Source organism: Mobula birostris, chromosome 2, assembly GCF_030028105.1.
Source record: "Mobula birostris isolate sMobBir1 chromosome 2, sMobBir1.hap1, whole genome shotgun sequence".
NCBI classification, from domain to species: Eukaryota; Metazoa; Chordata; class Chondrichthyes; order Myliobatiformes; family Myliobatidae; genus Mobula; species Mobula birostris.
Genome location: NC_092371.1, coordinates 144,917,656 through 144,945,348, shown reverse-complemented (window position 1 = coordinate 144,945,348; position 27,693 = coordinate 144,917,656). Strand labels below are relative to the sequence as shown.

The window sequence follows — 27,693 nt, the reverse complement described above, 5'->3', positions numbered from 1 at the left end:
AAAAAACAAAAAAAACTAAATACTAAGCTCAAAAAAGCAAACAGAACAAAACAAGGCTAGACCAATATCTTAAATCCAACACATTCAGTAATGTCAAGCAACACACATCAAAGTTGCTGGTGAATGGAGCAGGCCAGGCAGCATCTCTAGGAAGAGGTACAGTCGACGTTTCATGCCGAGACCCTTCGTCAGGACTAACTGAAGGAAGAGTGAGTAAGAGATTTGAAAGTGGGAGGGGGAGGGGAGATCCAAAATGATAGGAGAAGACAGGAGGGGGAGGGATGGAGCCAACAGCTGGACAGGTGATTGGCAAAGGGGATATGAGAGGATCATGGGACAGGAGGCCCAGGGAGAAAGACGGGGGGGGGGGGAACCCAGAGGATGGGCAAGGGGTATAAGTCAGAGGGACAGAGGGAGAAAAAGAAGAGTGAGAGAAAGAATGTGTGTATAAAAATAAATAACGGATGGGGTACGAGGGGCATTAGCGGAAGTCAAAGAAGTCAATGTTCATGCCATCAGGTTGGAGGCTACCCAGACGGAATATAAGGTGTTGTTCCTCCAACCGGATTGTGGCTTCAGACTCTAGGTTCTATAGTCTTTTGAGTCTTCTTGTACATAGATATTGAATTATCTCCATCACCTGTTCCCCACCGTACTTCAATTAGCTTCTGCGCCTTGCTGTGCTTGTGTTTTTTCCAAGCGTCTTTCAATAATGGAAGGCTACTAATTCATTTGTAGGGAGGTAGTTGGAGCTGGTAATCAGTAGGAAGGGGTTCTTGCTAAATTTGGCCAGATGCCGTGAGGTTGTTTTCAGTTTGTGGAGCCTCATTCTGGTGCCACTTCTGGTGTTCTGGTACTGTTGGCCCTTCCAGAATCTAAAAAAACACTGATTATCCTCTTTCCAGACATAAGTTTCTTGTACAAAGATAATGTGCGCATTCATCCTACGGAATACTTTAAAAATTTTCTTCCGTTTAATCCAGTGGTTTAAACCATTTGTATTCCAAGAAACCAAATTAATAATCTTATCCATCGTACTGAACTCAAGCATAAGGTATGTAAAGGGTTAACCAGAGTACAAACTCATGACCCCGGAAGAGGAAAAAAGGTCCCAAGAAGAACCGGAAGTTACGACGTTTCAGGCATTTTGGTAGTTTCAGGTCAGCCAGTATAAAAAAAAGTATATTAAAAATAAGAACAAAAATGCCTCCCTCCCGTAAAAACCCGGAAAAAAGGCAGAAAGTGGCCAATGCTAAATCTACAGCTAACTCTAACCCCGCCTTTCCAGAAGGCAACCCAAAAGAAATATGTTTATCATAAGAAATACTGCCCATATTCAAAAAAGTTTAAAAAAGTTACTACAAAGGTAAGGAAAAGATTACAATTACAAACATAAAATAGTTACTTTTTACTTATATTTCAAAAAAAAATCAAGCGCCAGTTCATGTTATTGGTTTTTCGTATATAAATGATCAGAAGTGACGCGAAAGAAAGAGAGAATTTAGGAAGAAGAAGACAATCCACCATCTTAAAATATAATACTTCTCCAGTAACATCTCAAAATAAAAAGAAAACAAGCATTAAAATTGTAACTAAATAACTCTCAAGAAGAAAAAATATTAAAAATTAGATATACAAAATCACTAACAAAAAAGCATACTATCATTTAAAAATATAGAGCGTATCTACACTACGAGATCAAAGCAAAAACCTTCAGAATATAAAGTCCTAATTTTACAAACTAAATATTAACCTTTTTAAAAAAAAGGAAATGAAAAATAGATCAAGGGCGAGGAGAAAAAAAATAATGCAATAATTAGTCCTCAACAGAGGGCGACAGATTGTCAAGAAAACCTTGAGCTTTGGTTGGAGTTTTGAACAAGCGACAAGAATTGTCCAGCATAACAACTCTCAAACAGGCTGGGAACAGTAACGCTATTTTATAGCCCCGACGATAAAATTCTGACATCTGTGGTTTAAAAGCCATTCGTTTTTTCAATACTTCTTATCTGTAATGCTTGACAATTCGAAATTTAAAACTTTGAAACTCAATCATGCCTTTCTGCCAAGCCGCTCAAATCACTTGTTCCTTATCATGAACATAATGAAATCGAACGATGACTGGCCTCGGTCTGGCCAGTTTCTCCGGTTTAAAATGTAAAGAACGGTGTGCACGGTCTAACAGTAGGGGTTCCTCCAATATACCTGGACCAAACACATCCACTAACAATTTAGAAAAATATTTAGTAGGACCTCCTGTCTCAACATCTTCAGGAAAACTGATTATTCACAGATTCTGTCGTCAAGAGCGATTTTCAAGATCAATAGTCTTAGCTTTATAACGCTCCAACTGTTGAGTTACCGAAGTTAAATTTTTTTCCAAGAGCTTCAATTTTTCAATCCCTTTTGCGGCCATCTTCGTCTAGTTCCACGATTCTAATTTGTTGTTGATTGATTTCACGTCTGAACGATTTAAGATCATCTTGAGTCGTTTTCACCACACCTTCAATTACAGCAAAGTCTTCGATTAACTGTATCGTCTAGAAGTTTCTTCATTGCTTCAGCGCTTAGTGGAGCTTCCTTCGATGCTTCAGGATCACCATCTTTTTTCCCGTTCCCCACCGGAGCCCTTTCTGTTTCTAACATCTCGTACTCTGGTAAGCATTTTCAGTAAGTAAAAGTCAAAGTTCAAAGATAGATTTGTAGTATAAATTGTTTAGTGTAGGTATAGGTAAAGTAAATAAGAGTGGTTACATGTAAAAAAAGATAAAGGGTATGGAGCGACGCCAAAATACAGCTCACTCCATGGGCACCCCGTTGGACCTTCCATTGGTCTCGTCCACTCAATCTGCCGGAGTCTGACTTCACATGCTGGGATAGACAACTCCCTATCCCACCAAGGGTTTGAGACCCGTCGGCTACCCTCACCTGGTTTAGCCGGCTTGTCAAAGTAATATTAACTTCAAGATTCCTTACTTTTTTTTATGTACCTGTTTACATTATGGGCTGACCCTGCGCACAATCAATTGTTCCAGAGGTCAACCAGATGAGGCTTTCAATAGTCTGACCAGGTCACACCTTTCCAAGCTGCACCACTATTGTAGCTAACAGTTCCTACCCTTCAGGTAATACTCTATAGACACCTGGTCCCTTTGAATAGTTTCAAACAATTGCAGTATCTACAAAAGGTTAACTTAATTCAATAAGACCTTGGGTATTAAGACCGTAAAACTTGTAGATTTCTAGTTTTCTTCAATCCGAGCTAACAAGATATTGGCACAAACTGGCAAGTGTAAAAAGACAATACATGCAGGGTCATATTTCCAAAAGCTCCTGAGAGTTAAAATTCAACACATCTGTTTCTGCCACATACATTCAACTCATGTGTATCCCTCAGGTTCGGCTAGCAGCTTACTCCAGGAAAAGACCGCCTCCGACCGGCCAAACTTAAGAAATCTTGTTTGGGTGGATGCTGTGTGACGTGTTCCCCTGTTACAAATCAGTACCACGAAATAACAAACAGTACACAATATGCGATTAAATGATTGAGCTTTATAATTCTTAATTTGACTATAGGGTTAGTAAAGAAATGAAAAATAAAGAAATGAAAAAAAAAGAAAAAGGGCCCATTCTCATGAAACAGTCTGTTTTGCAACGTTGGAGCTCATGGTTTTCCCGTCAGTTCGTTCTCCCTAATTTTCTCCCTAGGGGTCACTCCAGACCCCATTCCAATTCCACTCCGTCCTGCAGTCTATGACTTCCCCATTCTGGCATCTTCTCTCTCCATCTTCTGCCAAACAAGAGATCGCGAATCCTTTCTCTCAGCCCCACAAGAAAGAAACAACATGCCTCTCACTGGATGACACACATTCCAAAGCCCCCGTTATCTCTAGTCATAACCCAAACGTTGCTGCTACAGAGAAACCATTACATTAGCAGTGAAACCGTACAGCACATTACACTCTCCCCCCCACCAAATTTAGTCCTCATGAAGTTGAGATAATTCGCCAACCCTTCTTGCAAAACACAAAGTCCAACCCAGGTGTAAAAGGCAGTGACATAGCTCCCCAAAACAGTAGGGGGTCACACTCTATTCCCTCTCGCCTAACTCTTCAGGTTCCGACACTACTGGGGATACTTCTGGTCTACTTGGTGAGGCCTTCCCCAGCCTCTCATTCGTGCCCACCGGCAACTTGGAACCCTTTGTCCCGTCACCATCCCCGGTTCATCCCTTGCGAGGTCCCACTGCAACCCAGGCTGTCCACAGATAGCCCTCCAATTTCATCTGACTCAGCGGGAGAAGGGCTGGGAGTCTCTTCCTCAATCAATGGGGAGTTAGAAAAAGGCAGCATATACCACACATCCTCCGAACCAGTATCCCTCTCAGGGGTGGGGGGGCCGGCCTAACCTCTCCCGCTGTGGGCTCTGCAGTCGCCCCATGTTTCTGCAGAGTCCTGTTACCAGGTGTAGGCTCCAAGCTGAACTCTGGGTCAACCCGCACCTCTTGTCCCAGGGCAGCAGGTGGTTCTGATGGAGAATCTTGACAGGCCCATTCACATCCTCTGGTTTCTCCCGGAAAACTGGTAGGTTTGGCATCTGACTCTCTACCACATAGGGCGTAGCCGCCCAGCGGTCAGCCAACTTAAGCTTCCCAGGTAGCCCCAAATTCCTTATGAGGGCTCGGTCCTCACCTTTTGATCGTATTTCCTTGATTCTGCCTGGCAGCCCTGACCCCAGCTAATTCATAAGTCCTTTTCAGTTCTCGTCTCATATCAGACACATGCTTCAGATAAGTCTTCGGTGATAAGTCGCCCTCGTCAGTCCCAAAACAAAGGTCAATGGGCAACCTCACCTCACGCCCAAACATCAGATAGTGTGGTGAGTACCAAGTAGCTTCATTTCTGGTATAGTTGTAACTGTGAACCAGATGTCCAACATGTTGACTCCACCTGCTCTTCTTGCTGATCTCCAAGGTCCCGAGCATGTCTAGCAAGGTCTGATTAAACCTTTCAGGCTGGGAATCACCCTGCAGATAGTAGGGCGCGGTTCTCGATTTCTCGACTCCAAGCATGCCCAGTAACTCGTGGATGAGTCGAAACCCCGTGCCTGATTACTATATACCCGCCTGGGAAGGCTATAATAAATAAAATACTTCTCCCATAACACTGTGGTCACCGTAGACGCCCTCTGGTCCTGGGTAGGAAAAGCCTGCACATATTTGGTGTAGTGATCCGTGGAAGACTTTCACCGTGTTGCTGGCACTGGGTTCTATTGACAGGAAATCCATACACACCATGTCCAGGGGCCCTGCTCTCTGCAAGAGGTACAAGAGAGCTGCCCGCATAGGCAGCATCTACTGCCGTATGTATTCTTCAATCTCCGACTTCATTCGGGGCCTGAAAAACCAGTCTCTGAGCAATCCATAGGACATGTCAACCCCCAAATGTCCAGAATCACCATGAAGTGACTTCAATGCAATCCTCCAATACTTCTCCGACAGAACCAGCTGGCAACACCGAGGTCGGTCCAGGCTTGATGTGACCCAGTATCGGATCTGGTTCTGCAACCCCAACCGAGGCCATTCTCTCAGTAAGGGAGGCACCGCTGCGTGTTTCATCTTCTCTGCCTGAGCCATGTCTTCCTTTTCAACCCCTGACCAGATGGTAACGATGCCCAGGTCATCTCGCTGAGCAACTGCCACTTCCCCAGAACTCAATTCTGGCAGCTGATTTGTCTTCAGAGCAGTCAGGTTACAGTAAGCTTGGGGAATGGCGTCATCAGAAGCTCCCAACTGATCCATCGCTCAATCCTGCCCCTCCTTTCCCTCTGCTTTCAAGGTGATGGCAAACTGACACATGGCTTTCACCCCGGGGGAAGGAATGCTCTCCCATTCCTCGTCCCTGTCCAGTCCATCATGCACGCATCAGGACAAAGTATCAGCATCAATGTTCCTGCTTCCCAACTGACACTTCAGGCTGAAATCAATGGCAGACAACGCCACCAACTACTGATGGCCTGTGGCATCCAGTTTCGCTGAGGTCAGGAAACAAGTGAGAGGGTTGTTGTCCGTCCTCACTTCAAACTTGGCCCCACAGAGGTAGTCACTCAGCTTATCCACCACCGCCCATTTCAGCGCCAGAAATTCCAACTTGTGCGTAGGATAGTTTTTCCTCAGAGGGAAACAGACTCCGGCTGACAAAGGCAACCTGGTACTCTGATCCTGCTACAGAATACCCTCCAAGCCCTCTTGACTGGCATTCATATGTAGTACATACGGCAATCGGGGGGGGAAGCGGCCTGCAAAAGCCAGCACCGGTGCCTGGGTCAGCTGCTCCTTCAGTGAATGAAAGGCCTCCTCACATTTTGCATCCCACCTCGGTCCAAAGGACTCCGACGGGCTATGATACTCTCCACCCCCTCCTCCTTTCATGCCCCCTCACTTTCTTCCCCAAGGGAGGGTAACTGCACAGAAGCTGATTCAACGGGTGACTCACTTTCACGTAGCCCTTCACGAACCTCCAACAGTAACCACAGAACCCGAGGAACGAGTGCAGAGCACTCACAGTCTGGGGTCTTGGCCAAGTGGCCTCCACCTCTATAGCTACTCCATCCCGTGAGACTACGTGCCCAGCATAGCTAACAGACATTTAGCAGAACTGGCACGTCCAGGGGAAGTCTTAACCTTTCAGCTTTCAGGCACCTTGCTTCATGTCCTTCCAAGGTGGACCCAAACACTATGAGGCATCCAGATACACCAATACCTCAAGTAAGTTCATATCCCCCACTGTCTTCTCCATGAACCGTTGTAAGGTTGCAGGGGCTCCCAATATGCCCTGGGGCATCCTTTCGAACTGGAAGAATCCCAGGGGACATATAAATGCCAACTTCTCTTTGTCGGCTTCACTCATGGGGATCTGGTAATATCCACTCCTGAAGTCCAACACACTGAACCACTTTGCACCACTCAGAAAGGCCAGTGCATCTTCAATCCTCGGGACCGTGTACTGGTCAGGGACAGTGCGCCTGTTCAGAGTCCTATAGTCCACCCCCATCTATACCTTCCCAGTCTTCTTTCGGGCCACTACTATTGGGGACACATAGGGGCTTCGGAACTTGGTGATGATCCCAGCCTCCTCCAACCTACACAAATGTTGCCGATTGTCTTCCTCCTCTGCAGGGGCCAGTCTCCGCGACCGCTCTCTAAACAGGGTGACGAGTGCCCTTGGAACAACCCACATCAAACTTGTTAGTGGAAGAGATACCTTCCAACTTCAACATCTTCTCTACCAACCTCCTCTTCCAACCCGCAGGAACCAGGGAGTCCCTAAAGTTGAATGACTCAGCGATCAACTTCCCCCATTTTTCCAACAGTTTCTCCCCGCCTTGTCTCACAGGAACACCAGACATTACTGTTACTGAGAACAGATGCACCAAGGGCATCCCCCGCTTGAAGGTGACCTACCTCTTCGTAGTGTTCCTGACAATCACTACCGCCCTGCTTGCCTATACAACCGAAGCTTCTGCAGTTCGGGCCTCACCAGTACCCCAGCAGGAAATCCCAACTCCCCCTTGTGCTCTTCCAGAGCGTCCACTAAGAAGGCCTCGCTCTCAGGCACTCTGGGAAACTTGGGGGTCCCCATCACTCTCGCTACTTCCCCGGGCCGTACCACTATTGGCTTCAACTTCGTGAACCACACAGTCCCTCATCTAAATTCGGTATCCAGCCCAATGCCGCCACACAATTCCTCAAAAGCAGTTTGAAACATTGGGTGCACGGACAATTTCCCCAGAAGCTCTCTCCAGCCCTCTCCTTGCAGGCCCCCATAAGCCTCCTTACAAGAAGGGTGTTGGTCCCCACCAGAACTGAAATGCCACCCTTCTCAATGGGGTCTGGACAAACCAGCACTAATGTATCGAGGACCTCAGACACTTCCACATCAACATCCGAAAACTCCAGCTTCACTGACATATCACTGTCGTATGGATCATCACAAGCACTTGGATGCCAGATATCCAGTGCCCTGAATGGTATCAATGGTAAATGATTCAGATACCAGTTGTAAAACGAATGGTACAACAACGTGACCTACAACCCAGTGTTGAGTATGGCTTTAGCATAAATACCCTCTATCCGTTGCAACACACCGGAGCATGGTCCCACTAAGCCTTCAGGAATAGCGACTTTCGCTTTCGGGAGTTCTTTGGTACATTGCTGGGAATATGCTCCCCCAAAGACACCAGGCCATTCCCTCACTGGGTCTCCTCTAAGTTTTCCCAATGACTCTCTCTGCTTAGGTAACCGGAGGCTCATTCTCCTTCTCACGTGACATCGGTTGCTAGCAGCCCTCTGCATTGTTCATCCCCTTAGGGGATCTGCACACCCCCACCCCACGCCATCAGCTCCATCATTTCGGGGAGGTCACACCCACTGATAACAGCCAAGACATCTTAGTTCTCAACTCTGCCACAGTCTCCTCTACCGCTCCCCAGGGCAGGCTATCTGTGGTCACTTCACCGCAGGGGATCACTACAGTGGACTGTACCCTGCTGACAAAATGCTCCGCACCTCCGACATGTCCTCCTCCTCCCATACCTCTCTGATCAGCTCAACTAAAGAGAGACGGGGGGAGCATCTTACGAGACTGTCGGAGACCCCAAGCAATCAGCTCCTGGGACTGGACACCCTTAGCTCTCTGGTCCATCTTAACTGATCCACTTCAGCCACCTGAATGACCTCTCTGCGCTGCAAACAATTTAGCTGCCTCTCTAACTGAAAAATGTAAGCAGAAACCTTCTTCTCCTTCTCCTGACTCATCTTCTGAAACCCCGCCATGAGTTCCACAGGACTTCCTGTCGGGCCAAAAGAGCTTTCCAGTGCTCACAGGTAATCGCTCACGATTGTTAGGGGATACTGCTCCAACAACATCAGCAGCCCACCCACTCAAACTCTCAACCAATCTCTGTTGCTTTACATCATCAGAGTACTGCCACTCATCTAACTGAGAGGTCTGCCCCACCCAAGTCTCATACTCCTCTTCCCCTTTAGGGGTGGGCGTTATTTCAGAGAACAGGTGGAGCCTACCATAGCAGGGACTTTGAACCTGCGCAATTTTCCATTTATTCGCCAGAGAGGCAAGGGCGGATACTAACTCAAAATTCTCACTCTTCACTGAGGGACGGGGCTAATTAGACATTCCATATCCAACCACTCTTTCCCCTCACTCCTCAGAAATAACAGAACCCTGTCTTTGAAATCTCCGCCCCAGCCATGGAAAACTTGTCTTGTGATTCGGCCCGCTCTGCCACCACTACATCAGCGCTGGTCTGCATTAAAACGAGAGCTGTGCCCACAATTTTATCAAACCTCCTCCCACAATCGCAACTTTAACAGTACTTAACAGGCGAATTAACAATTCATCTGGAGTACGAATATCTACCCCACTGGTTCAATGCTCAGGGTAATCACAGAGCATCCAAAGACAATTGACAATAAACTGGACTGGTCAAAGAACACTGAGGCTGTCTACAAGAAGGGTCAGAGCCGTCTCTACTTCCTGAGGAGACTGAGGTCCTTTAGCATCTGCCGGACAATGCTGAGGATGTTCTACGAGTCTGTGGTGGCCAGTGCAATCATGTTTGCTGTTGTGTGCTGGGGCAGCAGGCTGAGGGTAGCAGACACCAACAGAATCAACAAACTTATTTGTAAGGCCAGTGATGTTGTGGGGATGGAACTGGACTCTCTCACGGTGGTGTCTGAAAAGAGGATGCTGTCCAAGTTGCATGCCATCTTGGTCAATGTCTCCCATCCACTACATAATGTACTGGGTGGGCACAGGAGTACATTCAGCCAGAGACTCATTCCTCCAAGATGCAGCACAGAGCGTCGTAGGAAGTCATTCCTGCCTGTGGCCATCAAACTTTACAACTCCTCCCTTGGACCTGTGCCGATAGGCTGGTCCTGGACTTATTTCATAATTTACTGGCATCATTTACATATTACTATTTAACTATTTATGGTTCTATTACTATTATTTATGGTGCAACTGTAACGAAAACCAATTTCCCCCTGGGATCAATAAAGTATGACTATGACTATGAAAGCAATCCTGGTGAGCCCCCACAATTGTAACCCTCTGGTTTGGCTAGCAGCTTACTCTAGGAAAAGACGGCCTCTAGCCCAGCCAAACTGAGGAAATCTTGTTTGGGTGCATGCTGTGTGATGTGCTCCCCTGTTACAAATCAATACTACAAAAAAACAAACAGTACACAATATGCAATAAAACGATTGAGCTTTATAATTCTTAATTTGACTATAGGGTTAGCAAAGAAACTAAAAAAGAGAAAAAAGGGCCCATTCTTATGAAACAGTCTATTTCGCAACGTTAGAGCTCACTGTTTTCCCGTTGGTTCATTCTCCCTCAACATCAACTCCCGACCCCATTCCAAGTCCACCCTGTCCTGCAGTCTACAACTTCCCCATTCTGGCATCTTCTCTCTCCATCTTCCGCCGAACAAAAGATCACGACTCGCTTCTCTCAGCCCCACAAGAAAAAAAAATGCCTCTCATTGGATGGCATACATTCCAAAGCCCCCGTTATCTCTAGTCATAACCCAAACATTGCTGCTACAGGGAAACCATTACATTAGCAGTGAAACATTACAGAGAGGCCATTACATTAGCAGTAAAACCTTACAGCGCATTACACATGTATTCACAAAGCCTAGGTTTTGTCAAAGCATACCAGGAGGGCAGTCTTGCTCAATTTCTGAATCTGCAGAGCACAAAGTCTCTCTAAGTATCCAGCTGCCGCTACAACCATACAGCCTCATTAATGGAAATACTCGCTACAAATAATAATACAAAGGTCAAGGAAAATTTCTCCAATGACTGAAGCTGTGCCTAGCACAAAAGATGAATCAGATGATTGGAGTTTAGTTATCTTAGCTCCAGAGGTTTGCTACAGATTGCTTCAATCACCCACAGATCCAGATGAAATTCCAGTATGTGCTGGCAAATATTGTGCCATGCATGTACCAGGCAATGAAAATCTCCTATAAAATATTTAATCACCTTACAATATCATTACTATAATCACTTACTTTAAGTTACCATTGATTAGAAAATTAAAAATCCAGATACAGCAATACAATAAAGGTTGGCGAATGTTTTGCAGGAAAGAGTTCACTGTATTCACATTAAACACCCATTCTTAACATGCCATGGTTACAGTATACATTATTGACATGATGTGCTTAAGCCTCCATAATAGCAGTTTCGACATAAAAGTACCTTTCCAAATGACAGCAAGGTGTGTAGGGACGTTATCAGCCACAAGTTCCAAGTGAAATAGTTAACCATTCTGTCTTGGAAATACACGGTCAATTCCTCATCATCACAGGATTTCATATTCTGCAACTCTTTAAGTAATAACACAGCGGAAATGCATGCAACATAAGGTTTCGGTGGTCGATGGAGGCAGGTGTAGACAATTAGAGCGGCACAGTGGTGCACCTAGTGTGGCTGCTGGCTCACAGATTGAACAACCCAGATTTAATCCTGACCTCTGGTGCTGTCTATAGGGAATCTTCCCTGTGACCATAGGGGTTTCTTTTCAGTGCTCTTGATTCCTTCCACTAAGATGTGCAAGCTGGAAGGTCAATTGACCACGAAAAACTTCCCTACTGTGTATGCATATGCAAATGGGAAATGGAAATGCAGGTAGGATATAAAAAAAAAGGGGGGGATTAGTATTTTAATGGGTGAATGATGGTCAGAGCAGACTCAGTGGGCATAGGGCCTGTTGCCATTCTATGATTCTGATAAACGTTGCTCTTGCCAGTGACATCAACATCAGGCAAATATAATAAAAATAACAATATTCAAATAGAATTTAGAGAGATCACATATCTGCAGTGCAATATCAGAATACTGCACAGTGAAAGCATCCCTGTGTTGAGATCACTAAGCAAGACATTAGCCCACGTACGAGATGCATTTTACTCTTTCCAGTGGAATCATTTTTCTGTTTTGTGTTTGGTTTATGCAATGTATGTATTATGATAATTGTGATTCAGACTTTTAACTTGAAATTTCAAACCATGTTATAGTTATAAATACCTCAATCCAGGCGTTACTCAGCATACTGTGAAAGTACTCTAGAAAAAATAAAAAGCCTTTATCAATATTCCTGAACATAAATAAAAACATAAATAAAATGTGCTTATAAACAAGCATCTTTACCAAGTCTGGCACACAGCACACATTTATGGCAGACAAACTCCTTTCCATCTTCTGACTTCAGAGTTACATCACTCAAATAGGAACTAGATAACAAAGCAAAGGAAGGGGAATAATATGAATCAGGCACTTTCAGCATGATAGACTAAGAACAGAACTATCAGAGTCTAAAGAAAATAATTTTTATAATAAATGACATCTTTATAATTTTATAATACAAATGACTGTTTTGACATCCAGTGCACAGTGGTTATAAACAAAGGCTTCTGGAATTTCCTTCTTTTTGTCCCTTATAGGCACAGACCTCATATGTTCGACTTCATGAGCATCGCCAGGCCTGTGGTACTACAATTAAGCTCTTCTTTTTAAAATAAACCTTTACCCTTAAACCCTAACACACAACTGACTGAATGAGGCATTAAAGTTCTGTCTAAAGTCATCTGCCTCAGAGCTAATCCCCAAATATCACTTTGTAGTAATTAACCAGTGCTACCTCCACTAGTTCTAGCTACCATTTCTTAAACACCAGTGAGACATAAGTAAATACAGCAAACCTATTTATTTAGAGCATTTATAGGCAGAAATATTCACCCATTTCTATAGGAGAAATGTGGATGTTCATTGGAGATTGGACCAACTTCTCCTTCCCTGTTCTGGTCTGCTAATAATAACTATACTTGATCAATTGTTTCATGGAGGTATCCAGATGTAATAAAACTGAACAGTTTGAGCAGTAAAGAAGACAAATTTGGAACTGAAAATACTCAACAACTTATGCTCTGAAGACAAGGAACATTTCACATAGAATACACTACTGGCTGCATTGAGCAAAACTCACTAATTCTGATATAGATACATAAAGAAAACAAGTTATCCACTATATTGGGGTTGTGTGCTCATGGTTGCAAGTGAAAGTGTTTTATGGGCAGTGGGTGGAGACGTCAAGACAGGACTAGAAGTCCTGAAGAAACCAATCACTTCAAAATGCTGATGAAAAGAGAAGATATCATTCAATCATTGGGCACATTACTTTGCCTTCTCTGTATAAATCAGAAGTAGCCAGTTCTCATAAGATATTGGCTCAGGTTTTCCTTAGGCTGCTTACATATCACATTTCATTTTTTTTTGTGTTCTCACTCTCCAACTACTCATTTCATTGGCTTTAAATCCTTTGTTCAATTTTTCTCATCCTAGCTGATGCCATTAGTCCAGCATCTAAATGGACATGTATGGCTTATCCCCTTGATAACCCTGGACTCACCCTTTGTCTTATCCATGCCTTCCTGATAATATTTTAAAGCTGTCTTGTCTTCTCTTCCCCAGTTCTGACAAGGGCCAGACATACCAACTATTTCTCTTTCCACAGATGCTGCTGATTTGCTGAGTGTTTCCAGCTTTTCATCTGTTTTCCCCCCACATATTGATCAGCACTTTAATTTTGTATTCTTACATTTTTTTAAGTGTACTTACCATTTTTTCTGAACAAATTTCAATTTGTTTGCACTTATTTTGTGCACAACTTTTATCTTCCAATTTTCCAGTTTAACCCCATCTAGCCTGCAATATATAATGTGTTCTATTATGAAGCATCAAATTACAACAGCAATCCAGAATGAAAATTCAAGATAATTCAACTTCTGGTCATTAATTTTTGCATTTCCTGAACTAGTTAAACCACAGCTTCTTTTCATGGTTTCTGAAGAACTTCAAAGTCAACCATAGTGTGTTGTAGGGCCCCCTCATACTTTGTAAATTAAGTTAATTCCGCGAAAACAGATAAATTAATCAGAAAATCAATAGAAAAATATAGCCTTTATTTGCAGAAACGAAAAGGTGTTATATAAACTAGATCAAAAGTGCTGACAATGAAATCCACAAGCCGGCTGGTGCCACAGTGACATCAGCACCGGACTCCGGAGCGAAGGTTCCTGAGTTCAAATCCAGTCGGGCCACTCCCGGGCATGCTTTCTATCTGTGCCGGGTTGAGTGTCGAGCTCGCAACTCAACCTCGTAAAAAAAAAACGCACTGTGAGAAGGACGTGAGGGACCACTCACAGAATCTTTCCTCCAAGACAACCACTTGAAAAAAAAGTGGTCTCTGAGGCTCTGGCAGAGTATGGTACACAAAAAAAAAGTATTCTTATTCCAATTGCAATTCCTTTATTTACATATCAGCCCCAACCTTACCTTGCTGATAGACTGGAAAGACCAAGTTTTTTTGCAGTAGCCTGCAACATCTTAACTGGATTCGTGTCTTCATTGAGCCCTTTATTCTTTTTGCTGGTTTTATTTTTCGACTTTAATTTCTGACTCTTCTGGTTTTCATAAACCTCGGATGCAGATTTTCCCTTTATATCTTCACAAAAGTTTAATTTCTGCACAGAGCCCTCCAATTTGGATATCAGTGGATCTTGATAAGTTTCTATTTTATCTCTGAATTGGATTTTTGGTTTGTAGCCATCAGTTAGCAAATCGCAGGTGTCTGTATATATGAACTGCAAAATATAGGCAAACAAGTCGGCCTGAATCTTATCCAGAACGTACAAGTCACATCCCACTGCATCATCACCTTGTAAATGGGCATCAAGCGTCCCAATAAGTTCTCCATCAGGAAAGAAAAGCTTTCGAAAGTAGTCGCATCTCATGGCCAGGATGTACTTATGACTGGGAAAAATTTGATTGCCAACTTGACATGTGACGTCATGGATGTTGTCAGTTTCACTGGCTTCCCTGAGAAGTTTGCCAAAGTCTTCAGTAAAACTTGAAGATGATGCATTTGGAATTTCATAGAGGCTAAAAAAAATTAAACATTCTATGTTTAATAAAGGTGCAAAAACACAAACTAGTAACATAGCAGACCATGGTATAAACAAATTTAGCAGAATGTATAGGCTAATGCAATGGACAAACACAAGTCAAAGAGGAATGTAATTACATCTAGGAAATAAGCTATAAAAGGAGAAAATACAAGCCTGGATGGTAATATGTATAGCTTAAAAGCTGGGAAGTCAAATAGAATGGGCTACAGGAAGAATATGGCACAAAACATTTTACATAATTAATTGTGAATGCAAGGAGATAATACATTATTCATATAGACTATATTCATATAGATCAGGCCACATTTGGAGAGCTTGGCTGTGCTTGAGTGGACCCATTGCAGGAGCACAAAAAAAGGACAGACTTCAACAATGAGGGTCCTTATCCCATGGAGGGAGATTAAAGAGGGTAATCTAATTGATCAATAAAATTATGAACCATTTTGAGACTAGTTTCTCTGATTGTTAAGTTGGTATGCAGGAGGCACAATCTTCTTACCAGAACTAGGGAGAAAGTTAAAACCAGATTTGAGAAATAGAGATGTCAGTATCATAGAACTTAAAGGAAGAATGTAAACAAACAGATTTAGGATGCAAAGCAGGGAAATTAGATTAAAATACATGACAGTCACTGAAGTGAAGCCATGTACTGAAAGTCCATCTTTCCTATCATATTTTGTTTAAAGAAAATACTTACAAGATTTAGTTTCAAAACTTTGACACAGACCCTTTCCTTAGCCCAAGTCATACCAAAATATTTACCAGAAATGATAATGGCCTCTAAATAGACAATGTAGGTAACACAGAAGTTCACATAAAAATGAATGAGATAACAAAGAGACAATTATTTCAGCTTATAAATGTTATCAAGAATACTGGGAAGAATTCAAAATACTCACAATGACTACTAATGCCCAACAGAGGACTGATAGAGCCTTTGTTTAACACCTCAGCAGGAACATGGCACTTTATGGTTTGCTCTCTCCAAAAACTACTCTAAAAATGTTAATCTGGATTTTTTGTACAAAATCTCCAGAGAGATTCTAATGTTAACAACTGATACCAGGTTCAAATCTTTGTCCAAGTGGAAAATCAAAACCTCTAATTATTGTATTTCAACTAAATCTAAAAGACATCAGAAGGTGTAACACAACTTCTAGTGAGATATTTTAGATAGCAATCCAATATAAAATCTGAAAAGACATAGCTCACAAATGATGAGAACACTATTTTGGCCTAGGGCAGCAATTTTTTTCTGCAAACTCCTAATATTTTAGTCCATATAAAATTCTAAACAGTTGTATAGGATTCTCCATATCTCAGATGCCTGTTTTTTCACTTTCCATTTGTTCATAAATATATTTAGCCTATTTATTAACAAAAATATCCCTCTAGATTTGCCTTCACTTTTCCCTGCATCTTAAAATTTAGTTACCTGAAACCTTTCCAGATCCAATGAAAGATTATCAACCTGAAATGTTAACTGCTTCTCTCCTCTCTACCGCCATAGAGATGCTATTGCAGCTGCTGAGCAGTCCTGGCAAATTCTGTTCACAAGCCAACTTATATCCACTTCTCACAGCAAGACTACCAAAAAATACCTTTCCAAAAGGTAAAATGTTGCCTGTGGTAAAGGATTTTTTAATCTATCATACTCCATAGTGTCATAAAATGCAATATTAAAACATGTTGTATATTAGAGTTAAATTAAATTGTTTAAAAAATTAAACTTAGCCAACTATGTTGAAATACCATATGCAGTAATACTCCAGTAACCTGGTACTCTCAGGACATTGGTAGGGCCAGACCAGCAGTTCCCCCTCCCCCCAACTATTGGGTGGAAAAGTTATTATTACTATGACTTGATGTTATTAAACTATCATTACTCCTATTTCCTTTTATACTTGGTTATACAATAGAAAATAAATCTGTCAATAAACACAATGTGTATAAATGCAGTGGAAATAGAACCTAGTAAGCTTCAGCTTGTTCTCTACATCTCACCTCGGCTTCAGCCTCTTTCACGTACTCCACACCTGTACTCGACATCCCAGACTCATATACAGATCTAATGAGTGAGTCAAATCCCAAATCATTGAAGGCTCAGAATAAGCAGTTGTGGATCATCAGTTTCATTGTATTTTTTGCCTGAAGACTTTCTCTACTAAATATTATAAACTGCTTTCAAAAATATGCACATCATGGTCATACAGCATTGGCAGCAACATTTGCCTCACTATGTTCGTCAGTTTTTATGACAAATGTGTGCAACAAAACCCTTGCCTACTCCCCCAGCATTGTTTGCCAAGTATTTAAAAAAGTAACTTAACGTTTCTATTGACCCTACACCCACCAGCTTTTTAGTTCATTTCATACCACAATAACTCAGCTTAAAATACAAATATTCATGCTGCCTTTGTTTTCTCAATCACCTCCCATTTGATAGATTTTGTTAGGCATGTTTTTTTTAAAATTATATTCTTGGGATGTAGTCATCACTGGCAAAGCCAAGATTTATTGCCCATCACCACTGCATACAGCAAACAAACCACTTTCATATACCATTTCAATCCACATGGTAAAGGTAAAATGTTTCGGGATTTATGGTTCAGTAATGCTGAAATACTGGCAATATAGTTTCAGGATCTGAAGCAAGTTTGCAGGTATTGGTATTGCTGTGCACCAGCTACCCAGCCGCCTTCATCTTTCTCACAGGTAGGTAGAGGTCACAGGTTTAAAAAGAGCTGATGAGACAGCCTTGGTGAATTTCTACAGTGCACTCAAATGCCTCAGTAAACTCATGATTGAAAAATCACCAAACAAAAAATTTTGTTTCTCTATTATTTGCCAAGCTTATACATTTATGGAGCTGTACTCATCCAGACAAATGGTGAATATTTTATTGCCTGGTCTACATTTTACCTTAATTTTAGTAAGGCTTGTTCACATAAGAATTTAGTCAAATGTTGCTTAAGTCTAATTTATAATCTAGCTGTTTTGCCCATAAACCAACTAAAACATTAATGAAGTCAGGAGTGGAATGATCACTTCAAAAATGAGTATTAGTGATCATATTGTAGCTTTAAATCATTTAAGGTGATCTTTCATCACTTTTATGCTGGTCAATAGAGGACTAAATTAAGTGACATTTTAATAGGAAAATAATGTATCTTTAATAGGAAAATAATGTAAATTGAAGGCAGCTGAGTCATAGATCAGGCATGTTAAATAGAATAGCTGAACAGACTTCAGGTCAAGTCACTAACTCCTGCTCGTATACGCATTGATTTCTTACCACACTACATCTGCATTTCTGACAAAAGTAGTACATCAATTGTGACTTTGAGAAAGACAGTTGATTTGGAAAACAATATCCTCTTACCACAATAACATTAACTACTCTGAAAGTCAGTAATTAGAATGCACGTGATCTAATTGGCTATTAGACAGGGAAAGGGCCACAGACAGAAGGGGCTTCCTTTTCCTGCGTCATTTGTCCTGCTAGGCAAATGAAAATTATTCACGGACTCTTGGCACAAAGTAAAAATAAGTTACCTAGTTTTAGGATCAGACTGTAAAATAGCAAAGGTGCGTCCATTTGAATCAGTGGCAACAGAAACAGCACGATGAACACATGGAAGTTTCTCAAGTTTTATCCTTTCATACAAGCTGCTACCCAATTCCGTAGTGTTACTTATTTGATCCATAGGATTCTGAAGAATACAGGAGTATTCATCTAGTTTAAAAAGAGGGAAAACAAATTTAAGCCATATTACACTTTTTAATAAGACTAAAATCCAAACAAGATACACCTTGGGTAATCAGATTTTGCACAGCTTCCTCCTGCATTGAGAAACAAATTTGAAATGCATATTGAGCAAATTTTGCAAAGTCATTGCAGGAATTATTTTGTGGTGTGTGAACATAGGAACATTTTTGATCAGAGTAAAATGGCATTCTCTAAAGATTGCACTTTAATTGATAGAATTCTGCTCCACAAGTGAGAAATAATGAGATTATATGAGTGAGAGACAAGCAACAAAATAATCCACCAGAATCAGGTTTATTGTCACTGCCTTGTTGTGAAATTGTGAACTGCAGGAAGGGGCAGCTGGAAAACACACTCCAGTCCTCATTGAGGAGTGGAAAATGTGAGCAGCTTCAAGTTCCTGGGTGTCAACACCTGAACAAGCTGTTCTAGGTCCAAAACATTAATGCAATCATGCAGATGGTATGCCAGCAGCTTTATTTCATTAGGGGTGTGAGGAGGTTTGGTATGTCACCAAAGACTCTAGCACATTTTAATAGATGTAATGTGGAGAGCATTCTGACTGGTGGCCTTACAGTCTGGTATGGAGGCTTACTGCACAGGATTGCAAGAGGCTGCAGAGGGTTGTAGATTCCGCTAGTTCACCATGGGCACGATCCTCCCCAGCATTGAGGAAATCTTCAAGAGGTGGTGCCTCAAGGTGAGAACCATCAGTAAGGACCCTCACCATCTGGCACATAGCCTCTTCACGATACTACCATCAAGGCGGCGCACAGGAACCTGAAGACCCACCCTCAATGATTCAGAAACTGCTTCTATCCCTCTATCAGAGTTTTAAATGGTACATGAACTCCTTACTCCTTTCTTTTGTACTGTTTATTTGTTTTGTAATATATAGCAATTTTATGTCTGCACTGTACTGCTGCTGCAAAACAACAAATTTCACTACATACACGGCTGTTCTGCTGATATTGAATGCAAGGTTGCTTGTTTTGTGACATCACTCAAGCAGCTAATCTTGCACCTTCTCGTCAGCATCTGATGAGACTGATACAAATTTCTAAATAATTTGGACATAATGTAATCAAGATACTAAATCCGTGTTTTAAATCAATATTTTTGAAACCAAAATCAAACAACCTCTTCTCTTTAATCCTTTCCATCTCTAACCACAAGATAAACAAGTGATGAAAAGTCATCAGCCTGAAACATTAATGATGTTTGCTACAAATACTGCCTGTTGTGCTGAGTATTTCCAGCATTTTCTCTTTTTATTTCAGTTTTCCAGCTTCTGCTGTTTTTGCCTTTCAAAGAAAAACATCTCTACAGCTATGACCACATGGGTAATCAACCCAGTAATGCAAAATATCAAATTAAACTTTGTAGATAAGTTCCTTTGTTGCACTACCATATGGAACAATTTAGAAGCGAGCTGGAAAATGACATGGCAATATGGAATCATACTGAATTAAAATGTTAACAAATGCAGACAAATAATTAACAACTTCTGAGTAACTACGTAAATTCACACAAGTCAACACTTCCAAACATTTGAAATATTAAAATGTATTTCTGTGTAGAAGCATTCATGGCCCATTTAAAGAAAGTATTACTTATACATTTAACACTTATACTTTCTAGAGCTCAATCTTAACAAACAAAAACATTAAATATAAACCTTGTCACATCAACGCACTATCAGGTGCAAGACCTCAGCAAGGTAAAAGTACATACTCAAAATTGAAACATAATACATCCTTGGTAATCTAGCTGTTAAAATTAATGAATGGAAAATCACAAGCAACTTGAACTTGGGTCTACAATAAGCAGTTATACCTGCCAATTTTCACATTCAGGCATTAGAGAGGAAAGTCTGCCTTAAGCTGACATTCCAATTTTGGCTCTAGTAGGCTGATTCAGCCTTTTCCCAGAAAATGAAATGCGGTTTTGAAATCCAGACATTTAAATGCCAAAAGCTAGTTAAGAGTTCTATTGTTTCAGTGAGCAAAACGGACTAGAAAAAATAGCAGGCTAAGAGACTAAAATTAGGACAAAATATTCACTTGAACATTTTCAGGCAGAATTTCTATTTAAAGATTAGCAATCATAGATATCATCACTTTGTGTGTTAAAGAAAACATACCACATATATAGCTCAAATTAACTTATGAAGTGCTAAAGCTATATAAACAACTCAAAAGCATGCTCAACTAATTCTGCTGTAATGTTAAACTTTAATCCAAAAAAATTATTTCAAACAAGATTGAAATTTTTACCTTTCTTTTCCAAATTCTTCATTCTTGATACAGCCCAGCTTCCTGTAAACCCGTCTCCATCTTGTGTAACAAAAATCATCCCATTCTTGCTCAAAGCAATGTCAGACATGAAAACCTGTCGCCCATATGCCCAACGACACTGTTTAAATAAGCAGTTTGATGATCTCCAACAAAAAACCTAATAAGGCAAAAGAGTAACTGAATTACATACTTTCCAATAAATAAAGAATATTTCTTTAAACAAGAGCTCCTCCTGTACATGCAGAAAATAAAGGAACAACATGGCTATAAGATTATGAATTGGGAATGATACACTTCAACAGAATTATGCCCCAGTCAAAATTCATGAATTTGTAACACGCAAACTTAAAAAAAAAATCTGGTCACCTTACCTTCATTGACAAAGACAGGAAAAAAAAGCTTTTAAGAAGGGTTCCCCTACCCCAGTTTTTTCATTTGCACAATTCAATAAGAGACTGAGATAACTGCACAGAGAAGCAAGGTACAGTCGAATTCTGTTAAGCCTGCACACCTAAGCCATTGGTTGTGCTGGATGAGCAAATCTTTTGGACCACTGGATGCTATTCACATTAATGATCCAAACATAATTTTAATTCATTTTAAGATGTTACACAGTAGAATGATAAATACTGCAGTGAACTTAACACGTTTTTGAGAACTACAGGCACTAGGATCCCAGTGGATCAGGAGGAGAGCAGGAACGGACCACCACCACCATCATAAAAATCAGGTGGGATTATATGATAATTGGTCAATATAAAACTCTCAGAAAATGAAGCAAAGTGTGCTTGTATGCACAAATTAATGGAAATATTTGAGCTCAGTATATTGTACAGCAATTACATTTGGCCCATACAAGTAAAGGACATTGACCATCTCTAATTAGAGAGATTCTGAACATTTCCCATCATCAACTATGAAATTGAATTTAAATTAAATAATGGTAACCAGAAAACTAATGAAGTGTCTACACGATTCGTAAATCTCCTTCTGCGGAGGAAACCTGTCATTCTCACACAGTCAGCTCAATGCAATTGTTGGATCAGATTCAATAGAACATTCTTCTCCGAACATTCAGCAATACTACCTGTATCAAATTCCAGAAGTCACAGTAGAAAAAAAAACTTAACTATGTAGACCACAGAAATATTGCAACCAGAAGAGTAGTCAGAAGCTCTTTATCATGGCAAATGATTTGCCTTTTGGCCCCTCACACCTTTCCTAATACTTAAGGGACAATCGAGCAGTGTACGTGAAGAAATAATCCTCACTTGCCTCTATGAGTGCAAATTCAAGACTTAAGAAACTGCCCACTATCCTAGAAAAGCAATGCATATGATTAGCAATCCAGCCAAAAGGCAGAGACTGAGTGCAGTTACGTTAAAATAGAGTGAATGTTAAAATACTGCTTAGAAAGTGCACCTTCGCTACAATATCTACATGCTGTAGTGCAGCAAGACATCAAGACTTTGCCGACAGCTCCATAAAACCCAAGACTACAAGGCCCACAGCACGGAAATTCCACTATCTGTCAAATGGCCCTCCAAATCAGACATTTGCCAAGTGTATAAAAATATATCATAAATACTGGGTCAAGATCCTGAAATCAAACAGCACAAGAGGTTTAGCTTCAATACAGACTACAGTAGTTCAATAAGTGACGTAATACTACCCTCTCAAGAACATCACAGAATGGTCACTATTGGTGGCTTTGCACAAAGTTTCCAGAAATTGACAATATGTGTAGCTAGTTCAATCCATGCCTTCAATAGACTTCGTTGCTAAAGTTATAAACAGATTGCTCAAGTTTAACACACAGGTTTCAGCACCTCCAGAAAGTTCAAATTTTGATTATCAATGAGGCTCCAAATTCTGAAGTAAACTACATATTTAAACGAGTTGGGCTTCATTAGCACATCACATTTTCATCCTATCAAAACAACATCTTTGTATTCCTTGTGCAGGTCACTTTCTTTCAAAATTACTTGTATGTTGGTTAAAAAGGCATTGTTCTTTAGGAATTGGAAAACAGCATGGAAATTCAATCTCAGACCAGTAACTGGAGTTGACTTGTATCTCAACTACCAAGTTATAGAGCTAAGAAAGCTGAATTTCTGATTCGCTCAGTATGCAATTAATAAATGGATGTAGACAGCAGCTCATCCAGCAGAATATAAATAGTAGTTACTAGCAGCAATGGAATAGAGATGAGCTTCAGTCAGTAAAAACTAGTGTTCATCAATATCAAACTGGTATGACAGCACTTTATTTGATGCAGATATTCTTTCTATCAATAGTTTTGCTGAGATCAACCTTTGCCAACTTCAAATCAGAGGGGGAAAAAAGTGTTATTTGTAGCATGAAATTTCCTTTTGTCCTTACTGCTAAAATAAAGTGGATTCAGCTAATTGTGACACATCCAGACCAGTATATTTTCACCAATTAAGTTGTTGCTCCAATTAGCCCAAGTCTCATGGAAATAGTTAAAAAGATATTAAAAAAAGACAAACTGATTAACAAAATATGTATTTAAATGAAATACAGAATCAGAACACTACCACTATCTGTAAGGTACTATAAAATTGCATATTAGTTCCTAAAAGTTATCGATGGAGGAGTTCAAGCAGTGCATGCAATGAACAAAATTGCACAGACACAATGTAGACAACAAACTGCCTTCACATAACTATCAATGATTACATCCTGCAAATCCTCATTTTCATTGTAGCATTCAAGATAACTATCAATACCTTCAAATTCCTTGTAGTTCCTGACATTCTGAAGTAGTGAAATCATTTCATGTTCATTCCAGCCGTTTCTGGCATCTCCATGCCTGAATGCTTGAAACCGCAGTGAGCAGTTTCACAGTTCCAATTGCCTTACTGCTTATTTCTTGCCAACTATTGTTGACAAAGGTCACTGCTTTATGAACACAAATACACACAAGTGGTACTATTTAAAAGCTACTCACTCTAAGCATGGTGTAGCATCTAATGACCACTCAAGTGTGCATGACTGACACTAGAACATGTTCAGCAAGTCTCCCGCCCCAATGAAGCAGCATAATGTCCCAAATAAACAATGGGAAGTCTGACAATTTTCTCGATTAGATTTTGTTCTTTAAAAGTTGTCCCAAATAAACAGCTGCCCTAATTAACTGATGGCCCAATTAACTGGAATCCACTATCTATTCTAGTTCTGGCCTGACTCTGAAGCTGCTGCAAAGAGCACAGCACAGTAGGTGGCTTGTGTTCATGTAATTGCCCATTTGCTTATATTGATGAGTTGCTAAGTGTACAATGTTTCTTGTCATCTATTAGGTTGTGCAATTTTTTCAGCTTCATTGTCTTTAATAAGATCTGCCTGTCCTTTAACCATATAACCATATAACAATTACAGCACGGAAACTTCTGTGCCAAACTCTTACTCTCACCTAGTCCCACCTACCTGCACTCAGCCCATAACCCTCCATTCCTTTCCTGTCCATATACCTATCCAATTTAACTTTAAATGACAACATCGAACCTGCCTCAACCACTTCTGCTGGAAGCTCGTTCCACACAGCTACCACTCTCTGAGTAAAGAAGTTCCCCCTCATTTTACCCCTAAACTTTTGCCCTTTAACTCTCAACTCATGTCTTGTTTGAATCTCGCCCATTCTCAATGGGAAAACGTCAACTCCATCTCTCTCCCTCATAATTTTAAATACCTCTATTAAGTCAACCCTTAACCTTCTATGCTCCAAAGAATAAAGACCCAACTTGTTCAACCTTTCTCTGTAACTTAGGAGATGAAACCCAGGTAACGTTCTAGTTCTGGCCTGACTCTGAAGCTCCATCCCTCCCCCTCCTGTCTTCTCCTATCATTCTGGATCTCCCCCTCCCCCTCTCGAATCTCTTACTAGCTCTTCTTTCAGTTAGTCTTGACGAAGGGTCTCGGCCCGAAACGTCGACTGTACCTCTTCCTAGAGATGCTGCCTGGCCTGCTGCGTTCACCAGCAACTTTTACATGTGTTGCTTGAATTTCCAGCATCTGCAGATTTCCTCGTGTTAACATTCTAGTAAATCTTCTCTGTATTCTCTCAATTTTGTTGACATCTTTCCTATAATTCGGTGACCAGAACTGTACACAATACTCCAAATTGGGCCTTACCAATACCTTGTACAATTTCAACATTACATCCCAAATCCTATACTCAATGCTCTGATTTATAAAGGCCAGCATACCAAAAGCCTTTTTCACCACCCTATCCACATGAGATTCCACCTTCAGGAAACTATGCACCATTGTTCCTAGATCCGTCTGCTCTACTGCATTCTTCAATGCCCTACCATTTACCATGTATGTCTTATTTTGATTAATCCTACCAAAATGTAGCAACTCACATTTATCAGCATTAAACTCCATCTGCCATCTTTCAGCCCACTCTTCTAACTGGCCTAAATCTCTTTGCAAGATTTAGAGATTTAGAAGGGTGATGAAAGATAAATTTGCTATCATTGCAATATAAAGCTTTATTACATCATTGAAATTGCTATTCTAGGCTGAAAGAAAATTTTAAACTTTACATTCAAACACTTACTGAGCTGATTTTACATTCACTAGGCTGGGCCTAGTTGAAGTGGATAATATGTTGAAGTGGATAATTATACAATTTAAGTAACATGCTCCAGACCACTAAATAGTATCATGTAACACATTCAGAATCAGAATCAGGTATAACATCATGGATGGTTGTGAAGAAAAAGTATTTCAGAATGTATATTGTATACATTTCTCTGATATTAATTGTACGTTTGAAACCTTTGAAACATTACCAGCATATGTCGTGAAATTTGTTACCTTAGCGGCAGCAGTACATTACAATACATAACAATACAGAGAAAAAATAATAAGTAAATCAATTATGGTAAGTATATATGTATAATAAAGTTAAATCTAAAATAATGCAAAAAATGTGAGGTAGGGTTCATGCGTTCAATGGCCATTTATGAATCAGATGGCAGCAGGGAAGAAGCTGTTCCTGAATCACTGAGGGTAGGCCCTTCAGGTTTCCATATACCTCCCTCTTGATGGTAACAATGAGAAGAGGGCAAGTCTTTGGGTGATAGGGGTCCTTAATAATGGATATTAATTTTCTGCGACACCACTCCTTGAAGATGTCTTGGAAACTATGGGGGCTAGTACCCAACATAGAGCTGATTAATTTTACAACATGTAGTTTTTTCTCAATCCTGTGCAGTAGCCCCTCCCCCACTGCCCAAATACCAGACAGTGATGCATAGTCATAGTCATACTTTATTGATCCTGGGGGAAATTGGTTTTCGTTACAGTTGCACCATAAATAATAAATAGTAATAGAACCATAAATAGTTAAATAGTAATATGTCAATTATGCCAGTAAATTATGAAATAAGTCCAGGACCAGCCTATTGGCTCAGGGTGTCTGACCCTCCAAGGGAGGAGTTGTAAAGTTTGATGGCCACAGGCAGGAATGAGTTCCTATGACGCTCTGTGCTGCATCTCGGTGGAATGAGTCTCTGGCTGAATGTACTCCTGTGCCCGCCCAGTACATTATGTAGTGGATGGGAGACATTGACCAAGATGGCATGCAACTTGGACAGCATCCTCTTTTCAGACACCACCGTCAGAGAGTCCAGTTCCATCCCCACAACATCACTGGCCTTACGAATGAGTTTGTTGATTCTGTTGGTGTCTGCTACCCTCAGCCTGCTGCCCCAGCACACAACAGCAAACATGATAGCACTGGCCACCACAGACTCGTAGGACATCCTCAGTATCGTCCAGTAGATGTTAAAGGACCTCTGTCTGGAAATAGAGACGGCTCTGACCCTTCTTGTAGACAGCCTCAGTGTTCTTTTACCAGTCCAGTTTATTGTCAATTTGTATCCCCAGGTATTTGTAATCCTCCACCATGTCCACACTGACCCCCTGGATGGAAACAGGGGTCACCAGTACCTTAGCTCTCCTCAGGTCTACCGCCAGCTCCTTAGTCTTTTTCACATTAAGCTGCAGAAAATTCTGCTCACACCATGCGACAAAGTTTCCTACCATAGCCCTATACTCAGCCCCATCTCCCTTGCTGATGCATCCTACTATGGCAGAGTCATCTGAAAATTTCTGAAGATGACAAGACTCTGTGTAGTAGTTGAAGTCCAAGGTGTAAATGGTGAAGAGAAAGGGAGACAAGACAGTTCCCTGTCGAGCCCCAGTGCTGCTGATCACTCTGTCGGACACAGAGTGTTGCAAGCATACGTACTGTGGTCTGCCAGTCAGGTAGTCAAGAATCCGTGATACCAGGGAAGCATCCACCTGCATCGCTGTCAGCTTCTCCCCCAGCAGAGCAGGGCAGATGGTGTTGAACACACTGGAGAAGTCAAAAAACATGACCCTCACAGTGCTCGCTGGCTTGTCCAGGTGGGTGTAGACACGGTTCAGCAGGAAGACGATGGCATCCTCAACTCCTAGTCGGGGCTGGTAGGCGAACTGGAGGGGATCTAAATGTGGCCTGACCACAGGCTGGAGCAGCTCCAGAACAAGTCTCTCCAG

General features: G+C 41.2%; 1 protein-coding gene across 3 annotated transcripts in view; it reads right to left on the bottom strand.

Moving 5' to 3' along the window:
* ibtk (inhibitor of Bruton agammaglobulinemia tyrosine kinase) overlaps nucleotides 1-27,693 on the bottom strand; it is a 163,276-nt gene that overhangs the window by 71,408 nt on the left and 64,175 nt on the right. For all 3 annotated transcript variants that reach the window (XM_072250091.1, XM_072250093.1, XM_072250092.1), the window contains exons 10-15: nucleotides 21,103-21,280; nucleotides 18,613-18,793; nucleotides 14,426-15,031; nucleotides 13,709-13,795; nucleotides 12,242-12,324; nucleotides 12,119-12,156 (exon numbers count right to left, since the gene is read on the bottom strand). In XM_072250091.1, the coding sequence (XP_072106192.1) occupies nucleotides 12,119-12,156; nucleotides 12,242-12,324; nucleotides 13,709-13,795; nucleotides 14,426-15,031; nucleotides 18,613-18,793; nucleotides 21,103-21,280 (1,173 nt within the window). The remainder of the gene's footprint in view (nucleotides 1-12,118; nucleotides 12,157-12,241; nucleotides 12,325-13,708; nucleotides 13,796-14,425; nucleotides 15,032-18,612; nucleotides 18,794-21,102; nucleotides 21,281-27,693) is intronic.